Source organism: Xyrauchen texanus, chromosome 43, assembly GCF_025860055.1.
Source record: "Xyrauchen texanus isolate HMW12.3.18 chromosome 43, RBS_HiC_50CHRs, whole genome shotgun sequence".
NCBI classification, from domain to species: Eukaryota; Metazoa; Chordata; class Actinopteri; order Cypriniformes; family Catostomidae; genus Xyrauchen; species Xyrauchen texanus.
In genome coordinates, this window is record NC_068318.1 from 29594251 (window position 1) to 29621174 (window position 26924).

A 26924-nucleotide genomic window follows, 5' to 3' on the forward strand; every position below is an offset into this window, starting at 1 on the left:
GGCATTACAAATTGGGAAGAAAAGGGGAGGGGAAAAATAACTTCTCGATTTAATGAGCTCCAACCATCGCACTATTCAATATGCAATCCAAGACTTTACCTTTATCACCTGATTGAGAATGTAGATTATTATTTTTTTTTTTTCATTCCTATGTTGGCCAGTAAGGTGTGGAATTGGTTCACTTTTGTTTGGACATGTCGTCATGTTAACTTGATGGTTTGTGATTACCCTGGTTATCTATAGGCAATGTGGTATTTCAAACATATTTATACTACATTTGTAGAATAAAAAGATAAACATACTGGCAACGTTGCTGTTGGGTCATTCCGCGAAGTCGCCGACTTTCCTATATAAAATAAAAGGTAATTTTTAAAATAACCTTTTGGTGGTGTAGTGGGCTAAAGCACATAACTGGTAATCAGAAGGTTGCTGGTTCGATTCCCACAGCCACCACCATTGTGTCCTTGAGTAAGGCACTTAACTCCAGGTTGCTCCGGGGGGATTGTCCCTGTAATAAGGGCTCTGTAAGTCGCTTTGGATAAATGCATCTGATAAATGTAAAAGATTTTATGCACTGTGCCATCTTAAAGGAAAATTCTGGGTTAAATACAAGTTAAGCTCAATTGACAACATTTGTGGCATAATGTTGATTACCACAAAAATACATTTTGACTTGTCCCTCATTTTCTTTGTTACAGTGAGGCACTTACAATGAAAGTGAATGGGGCCAATTTTTAAACATTAAAATGCTGTAAAAAAAATTAAATAAAATAGCCACAAGACAAAAACAATATGTGTGTAAACATGATTTTAGCGTAATTAAATCCCTCACTTACCTTTTCTGTGAAACATTCTAGCCAATTTTGGCATGTAAATGTAATGTCAACAAATGATTGAAAATTACAACTTAAACAACTGTACTGTTGGGGATTGCCCCACTGAATGCCGGTTTTTAAGGTCTTAACCACTACAGTACTCTGATCAGGGAGTAGGAGTCATCAGATATCTTTCCCACCTTTTATTTTGTGCAAGATTCAATCTTGTACACATAACAGTATACAACTGAATGTAAATGCTTTATAAGATTATAAGCTCCACATTTCTGTTTAAACCCTCCGGTAATTGGCCCCATTCACTTCCATTGTAAGTGCCTCACTGAAACTCGATTTGAGCTTTTTTTAAAGGAGGGACGAGTCGCAATTTTTTTGTGGTAATCGACATTATGCCACAAATGCTGTCGATTGAGCTCAACTTATATTGAACCAGAAATATTCCTTTATTATTCTCCAAGCGCAAGAAAACATACAGGATGAAGTTATCGGATGGCTCTTTATTTTTGCGCCGCAATACATTGAATGAATCATTGAGTACCGTACAGTTCCAGACTCATGGAGCATTTCAACTCATCACACAAGCAACTTTCAAAATGGAATAAACAAACAAAACAAAAAAACACTTAATTTGTTGATAGACAGGATCGTGTTGGACTGCTCTTATAAATAGCATTTTAAAACCAGTAGCCAGAATTTAATATTGACCACTTTCAAGAAATCTTAATATTAAAAAAATGTAAACATAAAACACTATCTGGTAACAAAACTCCTTTTGGATATCGACAGCATAACGTACCATGTAAAGGTTTTTTTTTTATTATTTTTTTAGATTGTCCATAAGAGCAGAATTAGACATTTTCATGATGGTTTGTGGAAAGCTGGTGCAACACTGCCTGTATTTTTTTGTTACGTCCCTCTTAAAACAAATAAAACGACTCAACAGTGCAATTACGTCTTGCAACACGTCAACATAAGTAACTATAACAAAGGTAGTCCGCTCTGTATGTCTCGATAGAGATCATCTGTATTGCAGTCGTGCAGCTTTTGTATGGTAACAAGGATATATTATTGACCATGGGCAATACTGACATTTAATTGATCTGATATTTTTGGCAGATAATAACTGTTTGTCCATGCTAATGTATGTTTCTAATGTATCTGTCAAAATCAACTAATACTGGTGCATCCATCATTTTAACTGTATATCTGGAGATTTCTCTGCATTAGGAGATCATAATTGTATTTCATTAACTGGCTAACTCTTGTGTAAACGGGTATCTATACATTTGAAAAGCATTAATAATGTGTTAATGAAATATTTACAAACTTACAGACACACGGTCAAATCAGATGCACAATCAAAGTTGGTTTGTCCATGCAATAGCTCCAGTTTTGGAACAAGTTCCCTTCATCACATCATCACAGGCCTTCAATTGTATGAATCATTCATTTTAGTAAGAACTGAAATTAACTTTTTCTATACAACAAGGCTTTAAAATGTGCTTCTCATGGATGAATTTGAATGGTCACAACACTAACAGTACTCATGTACACATTGAGACAGGATTGATGAGAAAGAACAGCTGATCTGATTGTTAAAAATGTGTTTTAGGCAGGAAATAAAGTGTTGAGCATTAAGTGCGCTGGTGCTGCAGTGACGCTACAGAGCTCGAGGACGTTTCGGGTTTATTTGCTGACTGGCCTGTTCCTCCTCTTGAAGAGCAGAGCGGAAAGACTTGACTTTATCTGTCATTAAAAAAAAGCACGAATTTACCAAAAATGTTTTGTTGTGCATTATCTTAAACATGAGATTTTCAGTTTCCTTCAGGACAGTACATGCAGCAGCGTGCACATTTTCGATTTTGAATGGCAAATCTAAAAAAATAAAATAAAATAGACCTAAAAATGAAACCGTCAACAAAACGTTGAATCGTTGAAGGACGTACAGAGGATCAAAAATATTATATTGGTATTTTTAAGCACTGTAATCAATAAATCGCTACAAAGAATCATCCATTGTCATTGTGTTTAAATGAAAGTTATTTGAGTAAAACTCCACATGCACTGACCTCTGAGCTCTATTAACACATCGATCTTTTGATCCAAAATTTGCTCGAGTTGAGTGGCGAAAGACTCCACGTCATAATCCACTTCCTCCGTCATCTCCAAGAGCACCTTCTCATCCTCCAGCCACCGTATGGACTCCTGCGATATGACAAAAGCACAACTGAAAACATACATTTTCATTTAAGCATTTGGCAGATGCTTTTATCCAAAGCGAATTACAGTGCACTTATTACAGGGACAATCCCCGGAGCAACCTGGAGTTAAGTGCCTTGCTCAAGGACACAATGGTGGTGGCTGTGGGGCTCGAACCAGCAACCTTCTGATTAACAGATATGTGCTTTAGCCCACTACACCACCACCATCACCATCACATACAAAAATGGAAGACTCCATGATGAAGTATCTGGCACAAAAAGTGCAATGCTATGTAATATTCTTTGGTGAGAAACAATCTGCCAAGTGCTGAAATGTAGAAGGGGGTGTCCACACACTTTTGGCTTTACAGTGCACATATCACCTATTCACAATTCAACAACCTGTCCCAGCCTGATCAACACAATGAAGCATTTGTGTGGCAGATCGTTATGAAACAAAACATTTTCCTGAACTGGCAAGATACCTTGACTAACCTTCTTAGTGGACTTTAGGGGAAAATAAAATGCTACAGAAGTTTAGAATATGGTGCCTTCAAGGTTATCCATCATCACAACCGTGGCAGCGGTGAGGTCAGTACCTGAAACACGGCTCGATGGTCCTCCAGAACCTGTTCCTCCATCTCCACCAGCTGGGACACAACCTCATGGAAAGTGAAGAGCTGTGGAGACACTTCCTCTTCCTGTACACAACATTCATCACATAAACATGCTTTCATGCTCTACTCTGTGGATTGAGCCTCAATGTGTTTTGCTAAAAGTGTGTCGTCTACAGAGAAAGGAAAGCAATTTGCATGGTATGCATACTACTGTTCTGAATTTAGCCAATGACCGGTTCCATACAGGTTTCTCGAAGATCTGTCATTAGTAAAAAAGAAAAACAGACAGTCCTGCTCCAAACATGTGGAATCAGTTAGTTCAATGTTGCTGTAGTGAGCTGGAGAGCCACCGTGTTTATACCTTTGGGGAAATCAACCTATGAATAGCTAACTTATAGTTGTCATCACATATTAAGCTGGGACATGATGTGCTTGACAACAATATACCATTATGTGCTTCGGTAATAGGGAAAATTAATTAAAACTAGAGGTCGGCCGATTGTGGATTTTGCCAATACCGATAAATTGACCAATAGGTTTTATAATCTATGAGGTTTAATGTGGAATGAGGTTCATTATTATTCACAACATATGTAGTTGAAGACACGGCCTATGTGCTGATGGAGCATGTTTCCATTATCTAATCAAAACTAAATCTAAAATCAAAAATATGCATTGAAGTGAGGAAGAAAATACAGATGAATATTATCAATGATGAAAGATATAGATACAGCAAATCCCCAAAAGGTTTCAGTGATTGTATTTATTTCACCTTTAGAGGCTACTGTTATACTGTAGGACAAAGCCATTCTAACTGTAGAATCCTTCAGCAAAAGCCACAAAACTAAAGGCAACTATCGGCAGAGATCTTTGCCGATAACTGATAGTTCCAAAAATCAACTATCACCACCGATGAATCTGTCAAACCGATATATCGGTCTACCTCTGATTAAAACATGTTGAACGTTACCTAACGGCAATTATCAACATCGATTTTTGCAGATAACCAATAGTTCCAAAAATCAACTATCACCACCGATTAATCTGTCAAACCGATATATCGGTCTACCTCTAATTAAAACATGTTGAATGTTACCTAACCGCAATTATCAGCATCGACATTTGCCGATAACCAATAGTTCCAAAAATCATCTATCGCAGCGATTAATCTGTCAAACCGATATATCAATCTACCTCTAATTAAAACATGTTGAACGTTACCTAACGGCAATTATCAGCATCGATTTTTCCGATAACCAATAGTTCCAAAAATCAACTATCGGCAGCGATTAATCTGTCAAACCGATATATCGGTCTACCTCTAATTAAAACATGTTGAACGTTACCTAACCGCAATTATCAGCATCGACATTTGCCGATAACCAATAGTTCCAAAAATCAACTATCGGCAGCGATTAATCTGTCAAACCGATATATCGGTCTACCTCTAATTAAAACATGTTGAACGTTACCTAACGGCAATTATCAGCATCGATTTTTCCGATAACCAATAGTTCCAAAAATCAACTATCGCAGCGATTAATCTGTCAAACCGATATATCAATCTACCTCTAATTAAAACATGTTGAATGTAAGTATAAGGAGAAATACCTACATTTTGTTCACACAACAGCTTAAGATCGTCTCTCTGAGGAGAGCTGCCAACTCCCCATTGAGCCTCCAACACATCCAGCTGATTGACAGAGTGACCTCCGGTCCGACCCTCCATCACTACACTGGGGTCAATGGACAACTCCTTCACCCTACAGTCACACAAACATCATCTCAATACACAATCTCACAGTGTGAAAACAAGAGGATTTAATGTCATGATGTCATGAAGCATGGGCAGCCAATGAATGAATGTGCTGATAAACACCTTCATACTTCATAATAATTATATAATTATGTCTTCATCAGCTCTATATAAGGCACAAGTGAACAAAAATCAACATGTTAGAAGAGTGCAGTTGCAACAGAAAATGCTTAAATGAATAGTTCACCTAAAAATGCTTATTTAGTCATCATTTACTCTCCTTTATTTAGTTTCAAACCTGTATGGCTCACATCTTCCTTTTCATAACACAAAAGTAAATGGTGATTTGTACTGTCAATTCCAAAAAGAATATCTTATGATTATGACATATGACTCGTGCACATTATTCCAAAACGTCTGAAGTCATACAATAGCTTTGTGTGAGGAACACGAGATATGCAAGAACATACCCTATTGGGGGGTTTCAGAGCAGGGGAGTGACTTCAATTTCAGTCTGTTTCTCACACAAAGCAATTGCATGGCTTCAGAATATAGTGCATGAGTGGTATGGACTATATTTATGGTGCTTTTGTTTGGTTTTTTGGTCGCTTTAGAGCTTGAAAGCTGTGGCTACTACGTCGTACAAAAAAGTTTCATATTCCGAAACGTTTCACTGAACAAGAGTGAATAACAAAATTGTCATTTATGGGTGAACTGTTCCTTTACACATGCCTGAAATGTCATGCAAATGGAATGGAAAAGGGACGAAGAATAATTAAATGAAAGGGAAACAAGTGCATGAAGATAAGAAGCATTCTGTGAATTGAAATTGAAGCAAATCATTAGTGTGGTTAATGGGAAAGCAAAACAGGGCGTTTTATAAGCGCGCTGTCTAAAATTAGACAGGCTTAAAACTGGAAAAGGGTGAGACCTGCTGGGTGAGGTATCAAAGTCATCATACTCATAGGTAGGAGAGAGCTCGGAGCGACTGCTGCCCCCCTGCGAGAAGGGAATGTCTGATGGGCTTATACCAAACTCCTTCACTCTGAAGACAGGACAACAGACCGCCAGAGAAACAGAGAGACGTTTCAGGGAGAAGAGCAATTAAAGGGATATTCTGAGTTGTTTTTAACTTTATATGGACGAAACTGAAAATAACTCTTTTAAGACTTCTCCCCAAACACATTTAAAAAAAGTTTAACACTTTTAAATCAAAATTTGAAGTATTGCATGGTACATTTCCAAAATTGAATAGTGGACAAACTTGTTTTGGGCATGTGAAATATCTACATAAACACATACACAAGATTAGAAAGCACTTTAGGGGTTAATGACACAATTAAGCCCACACAAATCAAAGTTTGACATGTTTGAAATATGTGAATCAGGGACTAAAAACAGTTCAAGGAACGAAAACCAAAAATGAATGTCATTTTTTGTAGATTGTAACTGAAAACGGGAACGAAATTCCTTTCAACTGTTCCGGAGTGAAAACATTATTTTCAAATGCTGGTAACCGGTTAATAACTGGTTCTGATAAGTTTTTCAGGAAACCAAAATCTAAATGGTTTATCACAGTTAGGGCTGGACTGGGGCGAGAAATCGGCCCGGGATTTTACATGGGTTGTTCGCTGTCCTTTTCTGCATATCACGGCGCCGTTTTGTGGTCCGTTCTGCATAACACGCTGGCTCATATTAGCCTATCACGGCCCATTCGGCACGTTACGCGGCCGACCCACTCGATTCTCTCGATGGCCAGTCCGCCCCAGATCAGCCCCAAAGTGCTTCGGCCCACCGGCAAATGCCCGGAATGCCAGATTACCAGTCCAGCCCTGATCACAGTACATTTCCTAAATTACACCACTAACCTTTTGAGTGATGTTTCTTTCTTTTTAGTAGAACATTAGCATCCCCTTTGATTCTGAAGTAAACTGGTAGTTTAAAACCAACGTTAAAAAAATAATTTGGCATGCAAAAGGTGACGTTTAGTCCATGCAGGAGAGAGACATTAAGGCTATTCGTTTATTATAGGTGACCAAATGAATATTTGAAATATTGTTATGGATATATTTAATATTAAGCACACATTTATTGAATCGACATTAAAATACACAAGACTTTATATAGGGTACTGTATACTATGCTTGTTATAATTTCTATTGGGGAAAAAAAATGTTATGCATATTTTTGCTAATTCTGGGTACGGTAAATTACAAATTTTGAGCTTGTTTTTCCATTACAGGTGCCTTGTTTCTCTTGTGAGATCTGGCAACAGTGCAACTGGTATATCTCCCATCCTTAGCATAGAGAACGTCATTTTAAAAAGAACATTATTAACCTTTTTCTGTTCTGATGGTTACTATTTGGAAAGGAAGAGCGGGACACTGGAACATAACAAAAAATACTGTTTCTGCTCAGAGCGAACCAAAATGAAAAACATTTTGTTTTTGGTCCCTGATGTGAATAATGTTCCACTAAAATAGATGTCATCTTATAACTAGAGATTAACCGCTGATCGGTTTTACCAATGTTTTCTATTAATATTTGCAATTTTCTGCTTAATCGGTTATCGTTTTAATAATAGCGAATATACCGATAAATGGCGGCATCTGGAGGTTGTTGTTAGAGAATAGCGCATGTTTCTGTGTTTTATTTTTGGGGGTTGAGGGGTACATTTATAAAAATGCATGCTCTGAATAGATCTTGTTGAGCAGATATAATTTAAATCAAAATTCAATGTTAATGTTCATGTTCACTTTGTCCAAGGATGTACTTACAGAAAATGAAAAAGTCTATTTTTTGTAATATGCAAGTCAATTTATGCAAGCGATCGCTGATGATAATCTGTTGATGATTTACTGGTCATACAATTATATCATATAGTTACTTTATAGTGTTTACACTGTAATAGATTGTAGATCATTGTAAGAGTGCATGATTTATTTCCCATATGTGCTTTTAAGTGCTTTGATTTATTTTGGACTGTTGTTGCCTCTACTGTACGATGTGGCCATCATAGTAAGGAAAGACTAAGAAAATGTTGTAGCATTCAATATAAAACTATTTTAAAAACTATGGGCTGAATAATCGGTTACTGGCCTTTTCCACCAGCTTCGTTATCGGTATGTGAAAAATCCAATATCGGTCGACCTTTAATTTTAACACTGACAATGTTACACACTTCAGCTTTAAATGTTACTTTGTTAATTTAGTCAGCGTATGCAGCCAGAGCTTTTAACAAAATCCACTCGTGCAAATCTCCTGACATTTTAATAAAATATACTGTAACATTTACTTTATATTATTATTATTATTATTAAAATATTCAAAGGCTAATGCAATTGTGTTTTTATTTTTATTGTCTAATGCTTTTTATTTTGTTATCATTATGCAAAAACAAATAAAACAATTATTAAATATCAGTTCTGCATATTGGTTATGGGATATGTTGACATAATGCTTAATATGGGTCACTTCCCCCAAATACAGCCAAAGCAATTTTATGACATGCAAGCTGGTCTCAAAGAGTAAGTTGCATCTTAGTACAATTCCTAAAAGCTATTAATTACTTGAAAAAACTGGAATTCTCTTCTCATCACATACAGCCCATCGATTTAATTAGACTAGTTACATCAGAAACGCTGCAATATAGAGGGTTAAACACAATTCAGCTCATATCAAGAGAGAATGATGGGTTGGCTGATTTTCTTTTATATAGTATATCTTACATCTATGTATAGGGCTGGGTATCGTTCAAAAACAGTCGATATCGATACCTAAACGATACCAGTTTTATGAAATCTGTTTTAACAAGATTACAAACATTACCTCCAAAAAAACATTTGGTTTTATTTTTTCAGTTTGTTGACTTTTTTACAGACTCAAAGACTCATCTCCTGAGCCTTCTGGTCTCCTCATGCCAGTGTCGGCAGGGGCAGAGGCTATAACATTAATGTGAAGAGGCAAAAAAAAATTCAGCCGATCCTAAGGATAAGTACGGTTTCACAAGATAACTAGTTTAATGTGAGTTAAACTTGTCAGTTACGGTTAACCTTAAAGCATTTTTAGCATTGATTTAGCTAGCTATCTATAGCCATACATCCAAACAATGTCTAACGTTACGTAGGTCCCAGTTTATAGGACTATGTCACCGAGCACAGAAATGTTAATTTAACATGTACACAAGCATGTACCACTACAAGTTAGCCAATTTTGTTTGTTGGCTAAATGTTAACCTTACCTGTCGGAGTCCTAGTCATAGCACCGCTGCATTCATCAGTAGTTTTGGAGGAGGACTCAGTGGTGGGCATCTGAATGAGGCTCTGTGGCAGGAGGACGCTAAGAGGATGACTGCACCGGCTCGGTCTACTTGCAGTCGAAGCAACTTTCTGCTCTTAACTGTCAAGTGCTTCATCAGAATTGTCGTGTTGCCGGTCTTGGCAGCAATTATCATGTTGCAAATATTGCATCGCGCTCTGTTGGCATCGAGCCTGGTGAAATGTCGCCACACTTTTGATCTTGTCCACATCTTTCACATGTATGGGGTTTGAGATGCATACACACTACAGCCTCTGGGCGTAACCGGCGTAAACTAGTGTTTTCCCTTGATGCCTAAACACAGCCAAACACTGGCACTTTGAGATTTGGGCACAACTAGCATGCTACATGCTTATCACTGACGTTGACGAGATTAACCCCTTAGGTATCGACATTTGGTCCTAACGACAAGACATTTTTTGATACTCGATTGTTTAGAGGCAATTCGGTCAGTGCCTAAAATGTATCGAACTCGATACCCAGCCCTATCTATGTACATTCAGAGTTGTTAGTGGGCAGACGTACCTGTTGGCGTATCTTAAAGTGTTTAATGTGTTTTCGCATGACGCCATTCCAGGAGAGATTGTTGCAATCTATTCAGAAAAGATCAACAATATTCCACAAACATATTTAAGCCATGATAAACATAAGCTACACAGTGTTTATCTAACACAAAAGTTATCACAGTAATGAACAGCAGCGTTTCGGTTGATTTCTTACCATACATGTTCTTGAGTTTTCTCCAATGAATGAATCTCGTAAGACCTGTGTGAGTTTACTAGCTCTAAATGGAGTATGTGGTTTGTTTCGACCCAAAGCCCTGATGCACTCCTATTTGACACATGAAAACACAAATCAAACATGTTTGCATCCAAATTAACACAAAAAAGTAGAAATGCAATGGAGATTGTTATCATCACTACAGATTTTGAAGTAGCAGTTATCGCAAACCTTCAGTGCCAGGAGACTTTTGTTGATTTCTGCCCCCTCAAGTCGTGTCTGTCGATCGGCGCTCGACGTGTCCGCACCTCGCTCGTTTCCCGCCAGATCTATGAGAGAGAATTTGCCATGCATTTTGCCCCTCCTGCGAAGAATAATCTGAAAGACGGCGTGACTGCGAGACGAGTGAGCGTTTGCTGAGGTCTGGCCAGACGTTCTGAGGTGAAACACAACAGATACAACTGATTATTTTCAGTCGACGATGGGCGTCACCGCTTTAGGAAGGAAGAATTCCACCCTCCCTGATCATATTGAGACATTAACCTGCAGCTGTTCCCCATCTCGATGAGTTTGAGCACATCCTCTGTGCATTTGACCGCTCTCTCCTGCAACCCGACCACCTGAACCTGCTGCTTACCGTCTTCCAACACACGCAGCTTTGCCTTTCTGTTTAGAAGGTCAAACACCTGCTCACAAACAGATAAAAAGCAAGGTGCAAATCTTGATTAGTGTGCAGGATTTAACTCAGTTAAATTATCTGATATGATCAGGAACGGGAGAACTTGCCTTCCCACTGTAAATTTCGAAGAAAGTTGCATACACCTGAAGATCCAACTTCTTGTAGTTAGGTTTTTTTAACATGAGGAAAACATCCCGTGCTGGAAAAAAGTAAAGTACAGTGCATTTTAGGTACAAGGAATTACTTATTTTAAGGGACAGTTCACACAAACATGAGGAATAATTCGGTCATCATCTACTCATACGTCTGCAAGCAACAAGTTAAGTTCTCGGTTGTAACATGAACTCACCCAATTTAAACAGGCATAAGGCAAAATTATCAGTGAATAATAACTTAAATTTCAATCTGGCCCTCAAACAAAGCTACTGTACGGCTTCAGAAGACTTTGAATGTAGCACACAAGTCATGTAAACAACTTTTACAGAGTTTTTTTGTTCTCTTTGAAGCCCCTTACTTCATCTACTTTCATCGTACAGAAAAGAGCAGCAGCAAAACATCTTTTGAGTTCCACTGAAGAAAGAAAGTCATACGAGCATAGAGATAAATGAGAGTAAATGATGACAGAGGAACTATTATTTAAGGATTAGCTGATGGTCAGATACAAACCAGCAAGTGCGTAGATTCCTTTCGAGCAATCCTGATTCTTTCCAGAAAAATCTCCTCCCATCGTCTGGAAAGAAGGAAAATCTGTTATAACACAGTATCAAACTAAATGATCCTCTGGCTAATTCTTTTCCACCAAGTATTACATTGTGATGCCATCAGGTATCATTTAATATCATGGCATCTGTAGAGTAATACTTACATGAGTTTTTCCACTGCCCGTCTGTCCGTAGGCGAAACAAGTCGCCATTCCCCTCTCAAATATGGTCTCTACCAGCGGCCGAGCGGTAAACCTGCAACACCAGGGGTCAAAGTCTTGAGTTCTAATTTATATATGATCATTTTAAAAGTTAATATGAATTCATAATAATTATATTAACATTTAACATAAAAAATTGACAATTTCACTGGCTGTCTGACGTCCTTCGTGAACATCGGACTGACCTCAGGGCATCTGAGAGGAGATAGCGGAAATCTAAAGATCCAGCAGATCTAGGTAAGTATCAGTTTCTGCTTGCAACTTTCTCAGATAACGTTAAAGCTGCAAAAACCTCCTATTACCAGACAAAAATCAACAGCGCCACAGACACTCGTAGCTTGTTTAGAACATTCAACACACTTCTCTGCCCTCCCCCTCCATCACCTGACAGCGGATATATTCGCCAAATTTTTTACAAATAAGGTTACAACCATCAGTGGTGCATTCACAGCACCTCACCCTGTCAAACACCAGTCTCCTGTATGCAACCCTTCTTACTCTATGTTCTCTCCTCTGACTGACACTGAGGTCTCTAAACTCCTCCTCTCCAACCACCACACCACTTGTCCCCTTGACCCCATTCCTTCTCACCTTCTCCAGGCCATCTCTACGTCCATCTTACCTGGACTCACACACATAATTAACACGTCTCTACTTACAGGCACTTTTCCCACTACATTTAAGCAGGCTCGAGTAACCCTGCTGCTGAAAAATCCTGCACTTAACCCCAAACACAGATAGAAGACTACAGACCAGTCTCGCTCATTCCATTCATGGCAAAATACTTGAAAGGGCAGTTTATAATCAGATCTCTGCCTATCTCTCACAGAACAAGTTGCTGGATGACAATCAGTCAGGCTTCAAAAGTGGACACTCCACCGAGACTGAACTGCTGTCTGTCACTGAGTCACTGAGACAGGCGAAAGCTGAATCCAGATCATCCGTTCTGATTCTGCAGGACCTTTCTGCTGCCTTTGACACAGTCAACCATCAGATTCTGCTCTCCACCCTCTGTACTCTGGGCATCAGAGGAACTGTGCTTGACTGGTTGAAATCCCATCTCTCAGGTAGGTCCTTCAAGGTAGCCTGGAGAGGGGAGGTATCCAAGCCACATCAGTTACTTACTGGGGTACCTCAGGGATCAGTGCTTGGACCACATACACAAGATCACTGGGACCCATCATTCAGTCACATTTCTCTTACCACTTCTACACTGATGACACGCAACTCTACTTTTCATTCCAGCCCAAAGACACCACAGTGACTGCTCGAATCGCTGCCTGCCTGGCAGATATCTCGGCCTGGACTCAACCCAGCCAAGACCAAATTCCTTGTCTTTAGAGCCAACCATACTGTTGAACACAACATCACCATAAAGCTGGGTACAACTACAGTATCACCTTCCAAAATGGTCATAAATATAGGAGTAACCATCGATAACAAGCTACATTTCACAGACCACATCTCAAAGACTGTAAGATCATGTAGATTTACACTCTACAATATCAGGAAGATAAGACCCTTCCTCTCTGAACATGCCACACCTGCTTGTTCAGTCACTTGTCATAACTAGACTGGACTACTGTAACACTCTCATTGCAGGCCTTCCTGCATGTGCAATTAGACCTCTGCAAATGATCCAGAATGCAGCAGCATGTCTGGTCTTTAATGAACCAAAGAGAGCGCATGTTACATCACTCTTTGTCTCTCTCCACTGGCTGCCTGTTGATGCACGTATTAAATTCAAGGCTCTGATGCTGGCATACAAAACAGTCACTGGGTCTGCTCCAGCATACCTAAAATAATTTCTGAAGAACTACATGCCCACCAGAAGCCTGCGGTCGGCTATGGAACGTCACCTTGTCGCACCAACACAAAGAGGAAAATAAATAAATAAGAAAATCTTCTTGTTGCACTTTAATCTGTTTTAAATACTATTCTGATGCTAGTGAAACTTTGTAGTATGGCACTTTCCATACCACTGTCTCCTTAAGATGATTTGCTTATGTTTTCCTCTTTTGTAAGTCACTTTGGATAAAAGCGTCTGCCAAATGAATAAATGTAAATTTCTTAATAGATTTTCATTTTCTTACTCATAATCTTTTATCAAAATATAATAACTTTGAAATTACTTTCCTTCTGCTGTAACTGAGGCTGTATGTGCAGGGAAACTAATATTAACCAATAATATCACAGCTTACTTTTCACGATCCAATTAAATACTGATGGATAAAGTTTCACCCTATATTATTTCCCACTAAATATTCCATTTCAGTCTGAAATACGTCACATTACGTCTGTTGAATGTGTAGCAAAAAAGAGTGGTGTATAAAATAATGGCTACTAAACTCCTATGTCACCTTGAGACTGGACTAATTAATAACTTTCTTTACATTGCTCTTTTTGTTATGCTTACACATCTTCACCTTTTTTATTTAAAAAAATGTCATCGCTGACCTGTAAACCATTTCATTTGTCGAAGTATCATCAAAAGCATAATCAAAACGAAACGTCTGATTCTCCAGGTATCTTGTTAAATCCACTTTCTGCTTGGGTTCATGGACCATCACCACGTCTTTACTGGGGATGGTGATGACGTCTAGATCCTTCATAGTCAGCTCTGAGATTGAGTTCAAACAACATAATTCAGTATACAGTAAACAGCACAATACATTTAAATTAAAAACCAAAGTGAAATGGAAGTATGGAAAGAAGGGGTGGAAGTAGGATGGAAGACAGGGAAAATATGTGGTAATACGGTGGTGGTACGTTGAAAGTACATCGAACGTATGTTGGAAGTAGGTTGGAAGTACAGTGGAAGTATGGTGGAGGTACGATAGAAGTACAGTGGAAGTAGTGTAAAAGAATTGTGGAAGTACATAAGAAAAAGAGTGAAAGTACAGTGGAAGTAGGGTGGACGTTCAGTGAAAGTACATAGGAAAAACAGTGGAAGTAGGGTAAAGGTAGGGTGGAAGTATTGTAAAAGTAGGTTGGAAGTATAGTGGAAGTATAGGGGAAATTACGGTGGAAGTATGTTGAAAGTACTTTGGAAGTAGGGTAAAAATAAGGTGGAAGTACAGTGGAAGTATGGTGAAGGTAGAGTGGAAGTATGATGGCAGTGGAAGTAGGGAAAACGTAGGGTGGAAGTACATTGAAAAAATAGTGGAAGAACAGTAGAAGTAGGGTAAAAGTAGTGTGTAATAGTGGGTACAGTAAAAGTATGGTAGAAGTATAGTGGAAGTACACTGGAAGTAGTGTAAAAGTAGGGTGGAAGTACAGTGGAAGTATGGTGGAAGTGCAGTGGAAGTATGATGGAGGTACAATGGAAGTACGTTGGAATTAGTGTAAAATTATGGTGGAAGTATAGTAGAAGTACATAGGAAAAACAGTGAAAGTACTGTGGAAGATGGCTAAAAGTAGTATGGCATTATAGTGGAAGTACATTGGAAGTAGGGTGGAAGTACATTGGAAGTATGATGGAAGTACAATGGAAGTAGGGTGGAAGTACAGTGGAAGTAGAGTGGAAGTACAGTGGAAGTATGATGGAATTATAATGGAAGTACAGTGGAAGTAGGGAAAAAGTAGGGTGGAAGGACAGTGGAATACATAGGAAAAACATTGGAAGTACAGTTGAAGTAGGGTAAAAGTAGGGTGGAAGGACAGTGGAAGTATGATGGAAGTACATAGGAAAAACATTGGAAGGACAGTGGAAGTAGGGAAAAAGTAGGGTGGAAGGACAGTGGAAATATGGTGGAAGTACATAGGAAAAACATTGGAAGTACAGTTGAAGTAGGGTAAAAGTAGGGTGTAATTACAGTGGAAGTTTGGTGGAAATACATAGGAAAAACATTGGAAGTAAAGTGCAAGTATAATGGAAGGACAGTGGAAGTAGGGAAAAAGTAGGGTAGAAGTACAGTGGAAGTATAATGGAAGAACAGTGGAAGTAGGGAAAAATTAGGGTGGAAGGACAGTGGAAGTAGGGAAAAGTATGGTGGAAGTACAGTGGAAGTATAATGGAAGGACAGTGGAAGTAGGGAAAAAGTAGGGTAGAAGTACAGTGGAAGTATAATGGAAGAACAGTGGAAGTAGGGAAAAATTAGGGTGGAAGGACAGTGGAAGTAGGGAAAAGTATGGTGGAAGTACAGTGGAAGTATAATGGAAGGACAGTGGAAGTAGGGAAAAAGTAGGGTGGAAGGACAGTGGAAGTATGGTGGAAGTACATAGGAAAAACATTGGAAGTACAGTTGAAGTAGGGTGTAATTACAGTGGAAGTATTGTAGAAGTAGGGTGGAAGTACAGTAGAAGTTTGGTGGAATTACAGCAAATATTATTCCAAATAAAAAGGAATTTTAGGTTCACCTTTCTTGTTTAGTGGGCGTGTCCGCACGCACACACATATCCGGTGGTCCTCAATCTGGAAAAATAAATCATATTATAACAACATACATTATAATAACATACAACACAGTTAATATATTGTTTTCTAATGAAAAAATTCAAACTGTGACGTAATTATGGTAATGATGAATAGTTATTTACCAGATCTGCAGTTGTCAGTGGCCTGTAATCCAGACTCGCTCTGAAGTCTCGGATCATGCACAGAATTTCATAATTAGGGGTTGTGGCTTCAACCTCCTGAAATAAATTAATAAAAGTTAAATGTCATAAGAGGTCCAAACACAACTCAGCCAATCAGAAGAGCTTTAGTGAGCACTGAAAGATGAGCACTGTTAACAGCTTCCTGTTCACCTGTGCTTTCTTCTCTCTAAGCTCCTGTTGTTGTAATCGTCTTCTCTCTCTTTTCTCCTGAAGTTTCTCCACCTCTTTCACACAGTTGGACTTCCTGCGAGCTGAACACATGCAGAAAGTCACTGGACAGCATTTATACCACCTCAGACTAGTCTCAGACCAAATGGTGGATACTGCATGCCAAAATTATATGAGCTTTCTCACAATAGGAAGCACCAATCTGATTGGCTTCCAGGAGACAGTGTGCACTAGTTTTGCCAGGAAACAAAGTCATATTAACAAAGTGCTTTGACAACGATCATTGAGTTGTAGTACAGGGGGTCTCATTAAGCACTGTACCGTTTATTATATATAACAGAGTCATACCTGTTATTTTTGATCTATGGAACTTGGTTACATCTATTGACATTGATTCTGTCTAATGTTATTTGTGTATTGTCATCAAGATAGACTTTAATCAACTGTGGAATATCTGTGGAGTCTTGTTAACTTAAAGTGATACGGTAAAGTAAGTGTTGATGTGTTGTTGTGGAGGGGTCAGATGCAAATGTCTTGTGACACAATCTCAATGTGGAGGAAGTTGAGAACGAGGAAGTCGTTTTGGCAGCTTGGTTTCAACAAATGCTCTTTTTGCGGTGAGGAGGATGTTTTGAGCTCTGAAACTTACAGTATGTTGTTATAGCACAATGACCTCTTGTGTCAAAAAATCAAGGAAAATTTGATTCCTCGTGTCATGACCCCTTTAATAAACACAGCTATCTCAAAGGGTGCAGTGTGTCAAGCACAATTATAACAAAGAGAACAAGGCAAAAGTCTGGAAGTCAGATTTCTTACAAGCCATCAGACCTTAAAATGACTGTCATGCTAGAGTTTGCTATTTATTTATCAATTCTACATGTGACTCTTGTTAAGCATTAGGTGGAAACACAAATCAGTTATTTAATTGACAGTGTACAGTGAGTTAAACACAGTATTGTCTGCACTGAACAATTAAGGATTGCGATTAAGAGGTTCTGAGTGTGTTCTGGTACCGTTCTGCTGCTGTAGGGTTTGGTGTTGAATCGGTGGAGGTGGTACAGGCGCAGGTGCTGCTGGAGGCGTTTCAGTCTGTTGGCTCGGCCGCGCTCGTGTCGTACCTATAAAAAGACCCAGACGTAATTTTAACACAATATGTAAAGTATTGAAATGAATAAAGGCCTAACATTTGTCATTTGCACCACATATGCATTTGTATATAACAGTAAGTTGTTACCACACCTCGATTATCCCTTGCGGGTGGTTCATTTTTAGGTGGAGCTACTGTTCGTCGATTCTACAAGAGACAAATCCCAAAAACATTCACATTTCAGACCATCTATTCATTGCTATGTTATGACTGTTTTAGCTAAACGTTATACCAGTGATTCCCAACCCTGTCCCAGGAGGCCCCCCAACAATACACATTTTGGTAATCTCCCTAATCAAACACCTGATTCAACTCATCAGCTCGTTAGTGGAGACTCCAAGACCTGAATTGGGTTTGTCAGTAAAGGAAGATATACAAAATGTGCAGTGTTGGGGGGCAAGCAGGAGCGGGGTCACACAAATATGAGACGGCATAAGGGTGAGCAAAAGATGAGAGAATTACATTTTTTGGGGGGGTGAACTATCCCTACAAATTCAATTATCTTACTGTACACTGTGATTGCACACTGAACAGGATCTAAACCTTTGAACATTTATAAAAGAATGATTGATATATCCATTTCTACACATGGCTGTTTTCTGTAGCTATATAGACCCAGACCTTATTTTGGGGAATCTTGTTGATTTTGATGGCACTTGACACAGGGGGCGGAGGAGTTTCTGGACTTTGTACGATTTCCTCATCAGGCACGATATCTGGATTCATTGTAAAGATGCTCTCCAAATCGATCTGTTCACACAGAACAAGAACATTAGAAAGGGGTTTCCAGTTTTTAAAACCACTTTAACTCATGACAATCAAGCATTTTTCACAGATGCTAAATATCTTTAAATAGGACAAAAACAACAACAACAACAACAACAACACATCTATCACTACTAATAATCCGCCCGGGTATTTTCATGTGTAGTTTCAGAAGAGATCTCAACAAATTGTCTAGTTTTGCCTATTGTGTATTTTTTTTATATTTTACTTGGTGTGTGATGGTTTATGGCACACTACATCGCGGTACATGGAGGTTTTTTTACATTTTTATTTTAACGTCTAATCAATCCAATATGTGTGACATCCTACGCCTATGTAACGCAGGAATACAAATGGAAATCGCTTCATTGTACACAAGGAGCTCTAAAATATGACAACACACTAGCAGCCACAGGTGTTTTACGAAAAGCGAGTGGAATACAGGGAGCATCAGGAGCGTGAGAGAGACGCACCGATTCAGCGTGATGGATCGAATATCCATTTGAAGCGCGAGAGTGATCTGCTCTGACGCAAGACAGAAAAAGGAAGTTTAAAGAGGTTTAATGATAGTGCCATATTAATCCACTATATATAATGGTGAATATGATGTATAATAATGCTATGGGGGAATATAATAATCATGATGTCAAATGTCTGATTTGATTTCATCAGTAAATTATTATTAACTGAATAAGCACTTCCATTGAATATGCATTTCTGAAAAGAACATTTAGATGTAATCAGAGACAATATTATTTTAGAAATATTTTAAATGTATGAAATCAGTGACAGTATGTAAGCAGCATATGTTTATAACATAATTCTGTATTCTCAGTAAGTAAAAAAAACTATTTGGGGTCACTGTCACCATTGCCCTTTTCTGCGCTGATTTTTAGTCCCAGTACCTCTCTGACGGATCATTTAGCACTTTTAAGAACAGAACTTGTAGCTAAATTTTAAAGGAAAGGAACTGTTTATGTTTTTAAAGTAATAATATATACTGTGTGTATATATACAGTGAGGAAAATAAGTATTTGAACACCCTGCTATTTTGCAAGTTCTCCCACTTAGAAATCATGGAGGGGTCTGAAATTGTCATCGTAGGTGCATGTCCACTGTGAGAGACATAATCTAAAAAAAAAAATCCAGAAATCACAATGTATGATTTTTTTAACTATTTATTTGTATGATATAGCTGCAAATAAGTATTTGAACACCTGAGAAAAATCAATGTTAATATTTGGTACAGTAGCCTTTGTTTGCAATTACAGAGGTCAAACGTTTCCTGTAGTTTTTCACCAGGTTTGCACACACTGCAGGAGGGATTTTGGCCCACTCCTCCACACAGATCTTCTCTAGATCAGTCAGGTTTCTGGGCTGTCGCTGAGAAACACGGAGTTTGAGCTCCCTCCAAAGATTCTCTATTGGGTTTAGGTCTGGAGACTGGCTAGGCCACGCCAGAACCTTGATATGCTTCTTACAGAGCCACTCCTTGGTTATCCTGGCTGTGTGCTTCGGGTCATTGTCATGTTGGAAGAACCAGCCTCGACCCATCTTCAATGCTCTAACTGAGGGAAGGAGGTTGTTCCCCAAAATCTCGCAATACATGGCCCCGGTCATCCTCTCCTTAATACAGTGCAGTCAGCCCTGTCCCATGTGCAGAAAAACACCCCCAAAGCATGATGCTACCACCCCCATGCTTCACAGTAGGGATGGTGTTCTTGGGATGGTACTCATCATTCTTCTTCCTCCAAACACAGTTAGTGGAATTATGACCAAAAAGTTCTATTTTGGTCTCATCTGACCACATGACTTTCTCCCATGACTCCTCTGGATCATCCAAATGGTCATTGGCAAACTTAAGACGGGCCTTGACATGTGCTGGTTTAAGCAGGGGAACCTTCCGTGCCATGCATGATTTCAAACCATGACGTCTTAGTGTATTACCAACAGTAACCTTGGAAACGGTGGTCCCAGCTCTTTTCAGGTCATTGACCAGCTCCTCCCGTGTAGTTCTGGGCTGATTTCTCACCTTTCTTAGGATCATTGAGACCCCACGAGGTGAGATCTTGCATGGAGCCCCAGTCCGAGGGAGATTGACAGTCATGTTTAGCTTCTTCCATTTTCTAATGATTGCTCCAACAGTGGACCTTTTTTCACCAAGCTGCTTGGCAATTTCCCCGTAGCCCTTTCCAGCCTTGTGGAGGTGTACAATTTTGTCTCTAGTGTCTTTGGACAGCTCTTTGGTCTTGGCCATGTTAGTAGTTGGATTCTTACTGATTGTATGGGGTGGACAGGTGTCTTTATGCAGCTAATGACCTCAAACAGGTGCATCTAATTTAGGATAATAAATGGAGTGGAGGTGGACATTTTAAAGGCAGACTAACAGGTCTTTGAGGGTCAGAATTCTAGCTGATAGACAGGTGTTCAAATACTTATTTGCAGCTGTATCATACAAATAAATAGATAAAAAATCCTATATTGTGATTTCTGGATTTTTTTTTAGATTATGTCTCTCACAGTGGACATGCACCTACGATGACAATTTCAGACCCCTCCATGATTTCCAAGTGGGAGAACTTGCAAAATAGCTGGGTGTTCAAATAATTATTTTCCTCACTATATATATATATATATATATATATATATATATATATATATATATATATATATATATATATCAACTTTCAATCTTAACATTTCTTGATTCAAGCTTAGTTTAAAGAATCGTGAACCGATCCGAATTGTGAGATGTGTGAATCGTTACACCCCTATACTTTACACATACACCTAATTTATGGGGCGGCTGTGGCTCAGGTGGTAGAGCGGATTGGCTACCAGTCACAGGGTTGGCGGTCTGATTCCCGGCCCACACGACTCCACATGCCGAAGTGTCCTTGGGCAAGACACTGAACCCCAAGTTACTCCCAAATGGCAGGCTAGCGCCTTGCATGGCAGCTCTGTCGCCATTGGTGTGTGAATGTGAGTGTGGATGGGTGATTGGGACACAGTGTAAAGCGCTTTGGTAACCTCTAATGTTAAAAAAAGCACTATATAAGTCTAGACAATTTACTGACCCAAAGATTTACAGCAAAGAAAGAAAATCTGCTTTGTAATAAATCTCCTTTTATCCTAACACATCAACAGTATAACTGTGTGTTTCTAAGAGACATAATGCATGTATAAGTACAGCAAGCTACAACACAATAAGCTCCTTAAAAATGACTATAAATAATGATTCTGCAATGAAGCTTTTGCCTTTAAAGTTGCATTGCCTACTTGTACACAGCCAATATGATGAAATCTAAATATCAGACATGATACCTCTTTCCCTTTTGTGTCTCCATTTTCAATCCACTCCACCGTCACACTTTCATTGTCCTCGTTCAGTGATGTCACCATGGCCTGGTGTACTCTGCCTGAAATTGATAATACAAAAAAGGTTTACTGCAGTAGTCTGCTGTCTGATGATAAGAGGCAATTCAAACATTATTGTACATCAATGAACGGACGTTCAAGCGGTGCATGTGCAAATATTCCTAAAAACGTGACGCATCATTTACATTTATGCATTTGGCAGATGCTTTTATACAAAGCGACTTACAGTGCACTTATTACAGGGACAATCCCCCCCGGAGCAACCTGGAGTTAAGTGCCTTGCTCAAGGACACAATGGTGGTGGCTGTGGGGCTCGAACCAGCGACCTTCTGATTACCAGTTATGTGCTATAGCCCACTACGCCACCACCACTCCATTAGTGCATCAGTGTTTCTATCATTCTTAAAGCATACCAACTTCACTTTTTTATTACCATTGTTAATTCCAGAGGAACGTAACCGTAACATTAAAAGTAAAGTGTGTTATTTCTGCGCTAGTAGTGCCAAAGTAGTCTCTTCCTGTCAAATCAAGAGGTTCTTGGTCAGAATGGACACTTTTCCCAGACTGGGGTATCCACCTTAATTAGCAGTGTCAAGTCAACACACATCGTCTCAAAGCAGCTTTACAGAAGATCAGCATTAACAGACGATAAAACTGTAATGTCTATAATGTCGATGAATCATCATTGTGTAATTAGATCAAATACGATTGTTAATCATGTTTAAAAATAAGTAATTAAATAAGACTTGTATAAATAACCCCAAGGAACACAAAACTCCATAAGATGTTGATTGTTGATGAAGTGTCTAGAAATCCTTTTTTAATTATTTCATTTAAATGTATATCATTATTCTGTATTATATAATCCAGGAATTAATTCAATCAAAACTGGGGTGGCAGGAAATGACATCTTTCTCTCTTCTGACTACCACAAACCATCATTCTTGAAGTTGTAATAGATAATTTTCATTTCTTTTGTTGTTGGAGCAAATGGAAACGCAAAAATAATATTTGCTGTGGTCTCCCATTAACCGCTATAAAAGTTTGCCCCGCTATGATTTACATCCATGTGAAAAGACACATAAGCTGCAGTGTTGACTAGACTTAATGTCGATAAGTCAAAGGTCTGACTATGTGAGACTAGCATGCCCATAAAACACCCCCATTATATTTTATAGCTGGATTATTAAAACCAGTGTCAATTAAATCTAAAGCCGTTTGCATGCAATATTCCAGTGACCTCATGTGACATTATATAATTTGACCAAAGCTTTAAGCCATCTGTTGCACACTGCTTTTGCATCAAACTATTATTACCTCATTGCTTTGCATCGCTGCTGCAGACACTTTTACACACTCACATTACAGGGACAATAGCCCTGGAGTAACCTGAAGTTAAGTGTCTAGCTCAAACGCACAATACTGATAGTAAACATTTGACCCTTAGTGAGGATAGAACCAGCAACCAGCTCAGTTTCCAGCTCTGAGCTTTAACCACTATGCCACACCACCCACATATTACACATGTATTTATGATTATGTTGGCTTGACCAAGACCAAAATTTGTGACTGTGAACCCCAAAGGTTTTCATTTTATTGCCAAGGAGTTGTAACAAGAACAAACATTAAAAGTACAGATACATAGATTTACATTAAGTAATGTAAATCTATGTTAATGGGAAAATAAGAGAAACGTGCCAGGTATACAAGTGTAAATAAAACACTTTTAAAGTGTTTACATTTACATTTATGCATTTGGCAGACGCTTTTATCCAAAGCGACTTACAGTGCACTTATTACAGGGACAATCCCCCCGGAGCAACCTGGAGTTAAGTGCCTTGCTCAAGGACAAAATGGTGGTGGCTGTGGGGATCGAACCAGCGACCTTCTGATTACCAGTTATGTTCTTTAGTCCACTACGCCACCACCACTCCATGTTTAAAAAATAAAGCACAGGTTACAGTTTTAGACCTTTTGTGTTTTTGAAAAAGAGATGGATTGGATGTACCGTTTCATTTCTCCAAGGCTTTTGATTATTGAATTTGCTTCTGTGAGTATGAAATTGGGCAAGCAGCAATAAAATATTAATAATGAAATATTCGTTCTTTATCGTTTTAGTTATACTGTAAAAACCAAACAGTATATCTCTGAGCAATATCCAAAATTGTATTTTCGTTAATAAAATTTAAATTAATAAAATTATTATTATTTTTTTTAAAGAGACCTAATTCCAAAATGACATGACGCTGGACGTGTCAAAAAGCATAATATCCAAAATGGAGTTTCAATCGGATCTAAATGAACAGGTGAGGGTTTCGGTGATTTAGCAGCCCTCTTGTAAAAGCATAACAGCACCTCTAGGAATAGCATCCATATTAGGAAAATTGCATGTAGACAAAAACGGTGAACCCCAAAATATACTTCGGTCAGACAGGATCCATGATGCAAATTTCGTCATTAGCAGAGTGCTCGAGCACTGAATGCGTGCAGCCAGACTTTTTTTAACCGTGCGTAATCTGAATCCGAACTATGCGCATGTGCCTGGAATTTTTTGCACTAATTAGTGGGTCCACAAGGTGGTAACACTCACACTTGGTGAGGGGAGTCGCTAGACAGGACTGCTGGAGGCGGTTAGCGAACGCTGGTTTGTGACTGGTGCAAAGATGGAAGGAAGTGGAGCAGAATTTTTTTTCCCTTAAACGACTTCAAAGAGATCTCATAAAAAAATCCTCCACGTGCAGCAATGACAGCTTTGCAGATCCTTGGCATTCTAGCTGTCAGTTTGTCCAGGTACTCAGATGACCTTCCACCCCACACTTCCTGTAGCACTTGCCATAGATGTGACTGTCTTGTAGGGCACTTCTCATGTAACTGGTCCAGCTCGCCCTGCTCCGAACGGGACTCGAACCGACGTCTCCAGCATGGGAGGAGGGTGCGCTAACAAGGAGGCTAAAGGCTAGAGGTCAGGAGAGTGAGGTTTACATACTGCACAGCTATCTACCAGCTGGCTCCCGTTACACTCATGCACCTTACGGTCTAGCTGATCCCACAAAAGCCCAATGGGGTTAAGATCCGTAACACTCTTTTCCAATTATCTGTTGTGCAATGTCTGTGTTTCTTTGCTCACTTGAACCTTTTTCTTTTTGTTTTTCTGTTTCAAAAGTGGATTTTTCCCATAAGGCCTCCTGAGTCTTCTCTTTACTGTTGCACATGAAACTGCTGTTGAGCGGGTAGAATTCAATGAAGCTGTCAGCGGAGGACATGTGAGGCGTCTATTTCTCATACTAGAGACTCTGATGTACTTATCCTCTTGTTTAGTTGTACATCTGGTCTTCCACATCAATTATTTTTTTTCAAATAGTGATGTGCTGTTTTTTTACATCAGTAATGTCCTGACTACACTTAGTGGTTGAATGCCACTTTGGTGAATTAAAGTAGCAATTTCCTTCCGAAACAACAAATTCTGCACAATATTCCAAATATTTGGCATCCAGTGTAAGGTAATGGAGAGAATGGTTATGTCTCAGCTGACTTATGTTCTTGAAGCAAGAGGTCTTCTTCGTGCTCATCAGAGTGGTTTCAGAAGAAGTCGAAACACAATGGATGCAGCACAAGTTAATCAAGACGTTTTAGTGGGGGTATTTTTCAATGTTGAAAAAGCATATGACACGACGTGGAAGGAAGGGCTTTTAATTAAACTGGACCAAATTGGAATTAAGCCAATAGTGTAGCAGCAGTGCAGTGCATAAAATCATGCAGATATGGGTCAGGAGCTTCAGTTAATGTTCACATCAACCATCAGAATGGGGAAACATTTTGATCTCAGTGATTTGGACTGTGGCAGGATTGTTGGTGCCAGACAGGCTGGTTTGAGTATTTCTGATAATACCAGACTTGCACTGACACAGTGTGTTTTGTATCTATTTGTCCTTCAGACTAAGCTTTGTAAAGCCAACATCAAAGAAACTTACCAAGAAAGCTAGGTATTGTCTTATTGAGTATAGTGTATTATTATTGTTTCCAGTGAATTCTTTGTACTGCAGACCAGGTGAAATAACATTTGGCTCCATTTTATACTTTTATTTTGCTGCAGTGACAATAAACTAAACGAAAATTAAGAAACAAAAACAGTACTGCAAATCATTTTACAGGCTGACTCAGGGCGTCTTCCTCACGGATGATGCTAACAGACTGAGAATTCACGCTCCTACTACTGTAGAGGCCTATCTTATAAATATTCATTACGTACTGTGACGTTTGGCCAGTCGGTCAACCTGATTGGAGGAAAATCAGACATTGTTATGCGGCGCTAATCTGCTGGCCAATCCTATTGGCGACGGCTTGCCTCATGATTATTCATACATTTACGTCCGTCAACTTTCCAACATAGTTACCAAGCAACGTCAGGCGAACTTAATCAATATTCATGAGCCAAGCCATAGCCATAGTAAAATTCGCCCAAGCAGGCATCTCTAAACCATATAACTCTGTACCAAGGGCGGCATTGCACAAATATTCATGCATACGAATATAATGACCGTATTCTATAGTTTGTACCAGCTGTCTTGTCTTGTTTAAATCGGACGCTCTGTTAAACTGGTTTACTCGGTTTGAACAAAGATGATGCGGCGACAAACTGCATCCCAACAAGATAAACGGTGTGACTCACCATCACTGCGCTTGATCTCCACATAAATTCCGATACTGATCTTGCCGAACACAGCTGCCATGCCCTCATGTGTGTGCCAGATTTTTGTGTGGGTATATCTGAGCGGGTTTAACGGGAGAAGTTGATCAGCGTCCGCAGAAACCGGGAGGTCAG

At 39.1% G+C, this 26924-nt stretch overlaps 1 protein-coding gene across 2 annotated transcripts; it reads right to left on the minus strand.

Annotated features, from left to right (window-relative positions):
• Positions 1 to 1329: 1329 nt before the first annotated feature.
• On the minus strand, positions 1330 to 26924 carry LOC127635865 (kinesin-like protein KIF2A). 2 transcript variants are annotated; one of them, XM_052116115.1, is made up of 21 exons: positions 26772 to 26924; positions 22049 to 22143; positions 18581 to 18709; positions 18052 to 18106; positions 17826 to 17930; positions 16795 to 16895; positions 16585 to 16680; positions 16405 to 16459; positions 14503 to 14665; positions 11989 to 12079; positions 11790 to 11853; positions 11231 to 11322; positions 10988 to 11130; positions 10676 to 10880; positions 10445 to 10555; positions 10250 to 10317; positions 6369 to 6452; positions 5267 to 5414; positions 3634 to 3735; positions 2903 to 3038; positions 1330 to 2579 (listed from the first exon to the last, which is right to left on the minus strand). In XM_052116115.1, the coding sequence occupies exons 1-21, from the start codon at positions 26830 to 26832 to the stop codon at positions 2494 to 2496; spliced, it is 2190 nt and encodes a 729-aa protein (XP_051972075.1). In that variant the 5' UTR covers positions 26833 to 26924; the 3' UTR covers positions 1330 to 2493. The 2 variants fall into 2 exon arrangements, with proteins under 2 accessions (XP_051972075.1, XP_051972074.1); XM_052116114.1 differs by having other exon boundaries at positions 6339 to 6452.